This window comes from Pelobates fuscus, chromosome 13 (genome assembly GCF_036172605.1).
Source record: "Pelobates fuscus isolate aPelFus1 chromosome 13, aPelFus1.pri, whole genome shotgun sequence".
Classification (NCBI taxonomy): domain Eukaryota; kingdom Metazoa; phylum Chordata; class Amphibia; order Anura; family Pelobatidae; genus Pelobates; species Pelobates fuscus.
Window position 1 is genome coordinate 54923371 of NC_086329.1, and position 9689 is coordinate 54933059.

The following is a 9689-nucleotide window of genomic DNA, read 5'->3' on the forward strand; positions in this document are numbered from 1 at the left end:
CCATCATCCTCAGTCAGGCAGGATCTTCAATATATGAAGTAAACAGATTCTTCTATAGACTTGGAATAAAAGAGACCAAATGATAGTGCAGACAGAAATTATATAGAATTAATTTAATATACAAATGCACTTACAAAAGGATCCAAGTAAAACAGCATAAAAACCACACTCAGGTGGTATCAACAGCATCAAAGTAAGTCCCCAAGTGATGTAATCCGACGCGTTTCGTCTAGTCGACTTCCTTGGGGACTTACTTTGATGCGCTGGCCAATTAAAATGCAGGATCCCTTTTTCAGCTTAAATCTCCCCAATGTCTGAAGTTTATCAAATGTTATTTCCCATAAATTAGCCGCAATTTTACAGCCCCACCACATGTGGAGGTAATCTGCTCTCTCAGTATCACATCTCCAACACTTAGAATTAGGAGTACACTTATTCACTAACAAGAGATCCAAGTGCCAGAAATGAATCACTTTATATTGGTTTTCAAGAATATTAGTGCAATGGATATCACTGTTAGAATTATTTTATGGCCAAAAGCCATTCTTCACTATTTATGTCTATATCAAGTCATTTATTCCATTTCTCTATATTCTTATAACCGTCTCCTCGATCTATAAAGGAAATCAGTAAATAAGCCGTTGATATAACCTTAGAGACTAATTTCTTACAGAATATCTTTTTTTTTTTTTTTTAAAGGCCTAATTTATATTCATCAGCACTTGCAGCTGTCTGTTGTAAAAAGCCTTCAATTCTTAAGAAAGAGAACATTTCTTTAGTGGGAAGATTATATTCTAAGTTTAACTCCGAAAAGGATTTCAGTGTTCCATTAGTGTAAAGTTCAGCTATCCTGAGGATACTAGATCTGGAATATTTTTAGCTAATACGCCGATGCTAATAGTCTCAATTATTTTATCCTGTACTCCTAACTTTTCCTTTAACCCCTTAAGGACACATGACGTGTGACATGTCATGATTCCCTTTTATTCCAGAAGTTTGGTCCTTAAGGGATTGAGCCCCGACCTTAAATAAATGTCCTAAAACAAAACTTGTTCCCCAAGATCTCGCCATCTAGAACTCTGGGTCTCCCAAATGAAGCTGTTAAGATCCCGCTGTTGAGTCAGATATAATTCAGTTTGAAAACCAGCTCATTTCGCATATCTGCAGGGTCTGCATTAGATATATGTGGCCAATCATATTAGCTAACTAATAGTTTTTAAATATTGGCATACCTAGACCTCCATATTTGACTTGTAATACTAATACAGGGTATTTTGCCCTGTCAAACAAATAGCAATAGAGCTTTGTAAACACCACATCATAATGCCCCAATCCACACGTTCAAAAGCTTTATCTGCATCTAACGCAGTAATAACTGGTTCTTTGTTCTTTCTTGGAGAGAATATCAATTATCCTTCGGATATTATTTATAGAGCTTCGACCGGGGACAAAACCTATTTGATCCTTAGAGCTAACCTGAGCAATAACCGGCTTAAGTCTGTCTGCCATAATGGACGCAAAAATTTTAGCATAGGTATTAATAAGAGATATCATCGGTCTGTAATTTTTTTAGAGACGTTGGATCCTTATCCTGCTTGAGTATAGGAAGAATATTAGCTTCCAGGAATTATTCCGGGCATTTAGATTGATATCATTAAACGCTTGTAACAATTTGGGAGCTATTTTTGCTTTAACAATTTTAAAAAAGTGGGCACTGAAACCATCAGGACCCAGGGGCTTTTTAATTTTTTTATGTATCAATGGCCTTAATAACCTTGTTTAGATGGATGGTTTTATCAAGTGATGTTTTCTGTTCTAGGCTAATTTTAGGTGACAAGAATTGATCGAATTAGGCGTCTTAGAGCAATTGTATAGCATTTTATAATAGCTTATCGTTATGGATTATTTTATCTATCCTATTCTCCCCCGATTGCTTTTTTTTAATTTGTTGGTAAGTATTTTATCTACTCGATTATTTTTAATGTACCAATTTTGTTTACATTTTTCTAAATTATTAGAAATTCTGGTCATATTTAATTTATCCGATCTCTGACATGCCTAATGTTTTCCGCACCTTCCTTCGTAGGTCTAATCTTATTTTGTTCCAAATTATATAAAGTAAGATGTAAATCAGCCAGGGTACTACCTCTCATCTTATTTTCATAAATACCCAGTTTGATCAAATGGCCCCTTATTACAGCTTTGTATGCGAACCATCTTATGCCCGGGTTTGCTCATTTGTTTTCTAAAAAATAAAAATGTAATCTGATCGATGTGTTTTCTATTCTTATCACTGTTCAGTAGGGCCTTGTGCAATCTCCACTGTCTTGTACCGCTCTTCTGGTTAGCATCTATTTCCCATATAACTGCATTATGATCTGACCAAATAATAGTCTTTATAAAGATTTTTCTAATACACTTAACTCATTTAATATTTCCAACTAACTTATCAATTCTAACCAACTAACCTATCAATTCTAACTAACTAACCTAGCAAAGGAACAATGTCTATAAGAAAAATGAGTAAAGTCATACTCTTGGGGATGGAGGAGTCTCCAATCATCGTATAAAGTTGCCTTTTTCAAGAAAGTGGAGAGAGCCCTAGCTCTCCGGAGCAGCACACTATCAATCTGCCCTTAGCTGTCTGTTCTATTTTCTTAATAATATCCTTCACAAAAGTCACTTGTCCAATATTGGGTGAATATATGTTAACCAAAGTATAAAGTACATTATCAAGTTTACATATTAATATGATAAATCTGGCTTGAGGATCACATTCCTGATACATATTCTCATAAGAAATGCCTTTTGCTATCCATATAGCCAGCCCCCTTTCCCCCCCGTTCCATCAACGCCCTAATCAATACCGCCTTTTGCTTACCTATATAAAATTCTCTATCCGACTTCACCCAATGGGTCTCTTGTGAAAAGCATACCGGAATTCGCTCTTCTTTAATCAATTCTATAAGAGCTGATCTTTTCAAGGGACTATTGAGATCTTGAGTGTTAATGGTAAGCATTGTAACCATCTTCCAGTAAATACAACTCTGGCTTAATCCCGATGACTGGCATAGACAATACATTACATACATCAACATGTAACCTTAGCCCAAACCCCATCATCCATGTAACCATACATGGGTACCCTGTATAAAAACCCTGTGTACACCAAACACAACAGAGACTACAACCCATAGCAACTCTACATAGGAGTCGTATTATTGAAAAAAAGATAGTCATACTAGTCAAATAAAACACCTCTCCCTAGAATGTTCTAGCATATATGCACACTTATAATACATTGCTCATAATTATTACGTTATGATTGCATATAATCCTATCACATATAATATTAGACCAACAATCTACTCATAAGTTCTCCCCTCTTCTACATCCCCTTACGATCTTCTTTGCCTATCCCTATAACCTTGCCTTATTATGGCATAAAAGATGTGGTTCTCAAAAAAAAAAAGCAATTCTATTCTCCGCTTTATTACAGGTGATCTTATATCTCATCTACTTTCTATCTCCCTAACTTCCCCATTATTAATCCAATCTCCTTTGTGCCCCTCTGTATCCTTACTGTGCATTACTATGGAATATGCTGCTCAGAGAATTGAAGAATTATTAACACTAGTGCAAATCTCACAATTTTCATTATTTGTTTTATAAATATGCATCAACATTGTGTATATTATTATACCTGTTCTCTATTTGTGATTTTCGTAATTCTATTCCCTCTATTATCTATTGACCTGAAGTTATACCAGTGTAAGTGTTACTTGTTTAGGGGGTGATTAAGTATCGTTTTAAAGGGATACTTTCTATAAGTCTATTGGTTATAGTCAAATGATTAGTACCACAACTAAAGAAAAAAAATATTTCTATTTCTTTTTCCTTTCCCCTCTTTCTTCTTTCTATAGTTTCCAGCACACTTAGAAGCCATGTTCTTATTAGCCACTATATACAACTAGGATTTCTTTTGGTGCCACAAAGATGCCTTTTGGGGGGGGGGGGGTCACAGAAAATGTCGATGTCATTCCCCTGCGTTACTATTAATTTGGTGGGGTATCCCCATTTATACTTTATCTGATTGTTTCTCGGAATATTAGTCACTGTCCCAAAATATATTCTTCCTTTTCTTGGATGCCAAGACAAATCTTGGAATATTTTCAAATTTTGATAAGTATAATTTGCTTCTGTCTCCATTTTGGATCTGTGTTAAAGCGTAACCTGTTCTTTGAACCAATGATGATGGAAGCATATGATAACGTCTCTAACGGCCGTTATTGGTATCCACTTTGGTCTAGCCAGGCGATGGAATCTGTCCATTATTTTCTTATTTGGCTCAAAAGCTATGCCAATGTCCCGAAAAAAATAAACAAATATTCCTGTAATTTATCACCTGTGACTTGTTCATTGATCCCTCTAATATGGATATTATTCCGCCGACTGCGGTCTTCTCATTAGCATATTTTTTGTTCCAAATCACCATATTTGGGAGATAATTGATCATATTGTGTTTGCATCTTACTGAAGTTCCTGGCGTCTCCAACAACTTTGTGGTGTCCTCCTGCTCCCTGCTCATAGACTCACTAGATCACCGGCTCCCATGAACTCCTCGCCTCTATCGGGGGTCTCCCTTCACGCCACTAGGAGCGTGCATGCATGCTACATCATCACTCCTCCCCCCCCAGCAGTTTTCACTTTAGTAAATAAATCTGTATATGTTTACTGGCTAAGAATGCTTGTATTCGCATGGTTTGAAACTGGACCTGTTGGAATTACCAGAATTTGCCATTCTTCAGTATGTATTTTGTGTATCATTTCAGAGCAAAATTAAGAAAATGAAAGAGAAGTACAAAGATCAGGACGAGGAGGATCGAGAGCTTATCATGCAACTACTGGGTGTAAGAATCTGGACTTGATCAAGGCAGTGCCCTTTTCTGTTCACTAATAGAATTCATTTCGGTGGTTTTATTGGCCAGTGGATTCAAATGCATTTATTTTTAAAGTCTGCAGGATCAAACAAGGAAGACAAAGTAAAGAAGGGGAAGAAGGGGAAATCCAAGGAAGAGTCGGGGAAAAAGCAGAATGCAAAAGGTGGAGGCAAAGGAAACGCTCCAAGGAAGGATGCTCAAGGTCCGGTGGACATTTTCCTGACACATGATATTCAAGAGATGACAATAGAAGAACAGGACGAGAAGGTGAGAGATACTCTATCTGTAAATAATCTCACAATTGGATTTGTTAATTAGATTTCCCACTAGAAATGTGACAAATACATTTTAATCTAAGGAGTGTTCTCTCACAGTGAAAATGGATAATGAGCATTATTAACATGATTTTGTTGGCCTAAACATGTAAATAGAACACTACAGAGAGTTGTAGGAAAGCAGTGGAACATTGAAGAACAAACACTTAATTCACCTGAATTCCACCTAAAAAAAAAATCCACTTCTATATTGTGATTTGTATGTTACTTTGATTTATTGCTTTGAACAGAGCAGGACATGTTTTGTGTGTTTTCTATACAGGAGGAGCCAGATCCAGATCCAGATCCCCAGGTGACAGAGGTATTTTTTTTTATTCATTTATTTTTTATTTTTTCCTCTTTGTGAATTTTCAATGCTTTCTTTTGGTTTTCTCTTGGCCGATACCATGTCATCAGGGGTATGGGGTGGTTTGCAAGCAGCACATTTTAAATATAACACAATGATGGCTTGTAATGATAGATTACATCAGGAAAGAGAGCCTCTCCCCATTGGTCTGTAACTTCCACCAGCTTGTGCCTGGTGATGACTAATGGGGATTGGAATATCCAATTACTACTCACTGTCCCCTTAATTTGTATCTCGTGTATTAGGTAGAGGTTCAGCCATACTATTGCAATGTGATGTAACTCATATTAAGTGTTTGCCATATCGTGTCCATCAGCCTGGGGTTAATTAATCTGGTCCCAGCTGATTGAATGGTTTTCCTGCCCATCCCTCTTGTAGTGAAAAGTGTGTGGGTCAGCTTCTTTAAACTATAACCCTTTAAAAGACCAGTGTAACAACTTTGCATCAATGTATAGCTTATGGTGCATAGATCCCTCTGTCACAATAGATTATAAAGTGATTTAATTTTGGAGTGCTCTTTAACAATGTCATATATCTAGAGTTGGCATGAATTTCTTTTTTTTTTTAATAATAATGTTGCTGACACACTCAATGTGTTATACCCTTAACACATAAAACAAATATATAAATAAGAGTGGAGCAGTATGAAATAGACGTTTAGGTGATAAACCCAAAACCAAATGTAAATTATAAAAGGTATTGCAGTAATACTCAATGGTCAGTAGATGGCTCCCAGTTAACACAGCTCACAGCACATATCAAGGGAATACATAGAAACACATAATTGTGCAGATTGTTTCACATAAAAATTGCTTTCAACATCATCACTAATGTAGAGAAAGATTCCCATAAAATCCCCCCAGTTGTAATAGAAAGGAGATCAGGTATCTGTCGTACAGTGATGGAACTCTGCTATAGGCAAAGTATGAACAAATGTATTAAAACTCTGTGTTAAAAAAAACTCAAACAAACTGTCTCTTACAAGAGAAAGTGGTGAGTAGGCTTTGCGTACGCCGTTACTCACAGCCCAGCTTTATGTAATGTTGAGGAGTTGGAGACACTGGCTCTGCAAGGCTGTTGTGGCCGGAGTGTAATGGCCTGGCTTCGGTGCAGCCCGAGCCTTGCAGAGCCAGTGTCTCCAACTCCTCAACTTAACATAAAGCTGGTCACTCATTGGATGTTTGCATCCTTTTAAATGTAATTGATAATTTATTCATTTTTAAAGTAGATTCTGTCTGCTAAAGCATTTTTTGCACTGGGGAAAAAACTGAATTTAAGATAACTAATCATCATCTAGCATGGGCGATACGGTTTAAACAACGTTTTACAGTTGCTTTATATTCCATTTAGTCAAATAAATACTTACTCTTAATTCGTACTCTTTCAGGAAGCAGAGAACCTCCTGGATTCCTTGACCGCACAGCCACATGTAGAAGACATTCTCTTGTTCTCTGTTCCAGTGTGTGCGCCGTACACAGCCATGGCCAATTATAAGTAAGTTAAACAGCCATTACCCTCTCCACTGCACTAGCTGCAATCTTCAGGACATTTCTACATACTTATTACCGTTTTACATTTTAAATTGAATATAATCTCCATTCATCAGAGATATTGCCTTGTATAATAGCAATTTTCAGTTAAATGAGCACTAACATTAGGAGTACAAATAATTAGTGTCCTGTTTTCCCCCCTTGTGAAGCAGAAAAGTGAATCAACTTACCTTTCCCCCCTCAGTTTCCACACTGCCATCCTGCCTCAAAACTAATTATCCCAGCCAACCCAATACTTTCCCGAAGAAAGGTATTGGGATGTTAAGTGCATGGCGCAGCAACAGTGCACTGCGCCAATCAGATGGTCTCTATGAAACCATCAGTTTGAAAGTTTTACTTGGCTTAGAGGATGTGCCTCTAGTGGCTGTTACTCTAATATAAACATTGGTGATCCCACAGAATGTAATGTTTTACATTTCACAGCTAAACAGACTGGTACATGGCACCCAAACCACTTCTAAAAAATAAAATAAATATTTAAACTTGTTTGATATTGTAAAGCTGCTAAATGAGACTACAAGTAAATTTTGCTCCCCCTCCCCTTCGTTCTACGAATAATGGGTACAAAATCAGATTATGGAGGAGTTCCATCGTGGTATTCAAATGAAATTTGAAGCATAAAACAGCCTAGCAATAAGTTTTGCTGAGCTTGAGAATTTTGCCCTAAATATTGTCATTTGGATTTCAGTGAATAAATCTTAGTGTGTAAAAAGTTACAAAAATAGCAACGTGTATAAAAATGCTAAGGTTACGATTTATTTCTAACTATTTAAAATTCAAACTTTAGTTTTATCTTCTAACTGGTTCACTTATGTTTCTAGTGTTCAGTAACAGATTCCCTATAATTGTGTTGCTTGGCAATTTGAATGAATTTTACTTGTTAACTTGTCTTTTTTTTTATTTTCAGATATAAAGTTAAATTAACTCCAGGAACGCAAAAGAAAGGGAAAGGTACGTTGAAGTTTTAAAGTAAAGGTAATCTTACAAGTGCACTGTCATATTTAGGATATTGATATATTCTCCAGCCTGTAATAAATGAACCATGCAGACCCAACATGCAGTGAATCGCCATGATACCAGTTATATATTTTTTTCCTTTCTTAAAACTTTTATTACACATGTGTAAGGTCCATGCATCCCATGTTCTAATTTTCCACAGCTGCTAAGACTGCTTTGAATAGTTTCATGCATTCAAAGGAAGCCACAGCCAGGGAAAAGGATTTACTTCGCAGTGTCAAGGTAAGCATTGTGTTATTTCAATGCCTTGAGGATCTCATTGTGACGATACCCATTGTATTGCTAAACATCCTCTCTCTCCATACAGGATACAGACCTATCACGGAACATGCCTGGGAAAGTAAAGGTGTCTGCTCCAAACCTGCTGGCTATGAAAAAGAAATGAGCAGTGATGTAAATATGGCCCTTCAGTACATCTTGTAAGCGAAGGACAGTTGCTGCCCTGCCAATTTTTTTTATTTATTTTTTAGTTGCATGTGACACATGCTACTTGTTCTTAAGGAAAACTTGCTAAAATAATTTAGCCGTAACATTTTCAGTGCCAGGTGTATAAAGAACTTAGTTGAATAATAACAAAATTCTAGCCCTGATTTGAAGAACAATATGACTGCTCCCTGCGCCTTGCATTTCACAATTGATTCCAAAAATTACTGCTCAACACCTACAAAACATTCGTGTTTAAATCTAGTTTTTTGAAAAAAAAAAAAAAAAAAACACCTAGCCATACATTTCACATCTTATAATGCTCAGCCAGAATGAAGGTTTAGCCAACGTAATTCAGATATGTCTGTTTGCTAGCCTGTAAACACATATCCGGGGCAGCCTTGTTATACACCATTTATTTGAACCTCCAAAGCCTTGCACAGCTGTGAGGGAAGGACTTGAACTGGGGCACCCAGATTCCTCTATTAATTATGCTGCTAACTCCTACCGTTTGTTTGCAGGAAGCAGTACTTTAGAGAAAAATATTTTTCTATAAATTGAGTAAAGAACTTTTTTTGAGTGAAACTGATGTTTGGTTTTTACTTTCTAGAGTACATCACCACTTGTTGATCTATACATTCTGGTTTTGATTTCATGGGGACACCTTGTACAGAGTTGATTAGTTACTTGCGTAACATTTTAAAATTGTAGGTCATAATACCAGAATTGGGGGGGAAAAAGTGCAATTTAAAATAACTTTGAAGCTACACTTTAGAAACCAACCCTGATAAGGGTGTTTAACTGAATTGAGATGCATGTGACACTAGCAAAGGAATAACATACTTTAAGATAAAATCGCCAGACTAGAAGAAATCTTCAATTCAGATTGGCCTAAAAGAGGAGCCCTGCAAGCACCATACCCAACACAGCACGCTAAGCTGAAAATAAACTGTGCGACTATTACATTCCAAATGTGGCATGCTGTAGCGGTTATATTGCTGTATTCCTAAAAAGATAGGAATTATGGGGAAAATGACAATTATCTTTGGCACTCCACTATTTTACACATTACTATAAA

General features: G+C 36.5%; 1 protein-coding gene across 1 annotated transcript in view; it reads left to right on the plus strand.

Moving 5' to 3' along the window:
- NEMF (nuclear export mediator factor) overlaps window positions 1-8707 on the plus strand; it is a 42440-nt gene extending 33733 nt beyond the window's left edge. Inside the window, exons 27-33 of the mRNA XM_063440358.1 lie at window positions 4833-4910; window positions 5016-5207; window positions 5538-5576; window positions 7009-7115; window positions 8079-8122; window positions 8331-8410; window positions 8496-8707. Coding sequence (XP_063296428.1) covers window positions 4833-4910; window positions 5016-5207; window positions 5538-5576; window positions 7009-7115; window positions 8079-8122; window positions 8331-8410; window positions 8496-8573 — 618 coding nt within the window. The 3' untranslated portion in view covers window positions 8574-8707. The remainder of the gene's footprint in view (window positions 1-4832; window positions 4911-5015; window positions 5208-5537; window positions 5577-7008; window positions 7116-8078; window positions 8123-8330; window positions 8411-8495) is intronic.
- The last annotated feature ends 982 nt before the right edge of the window (window positions 8708-9689 follow it).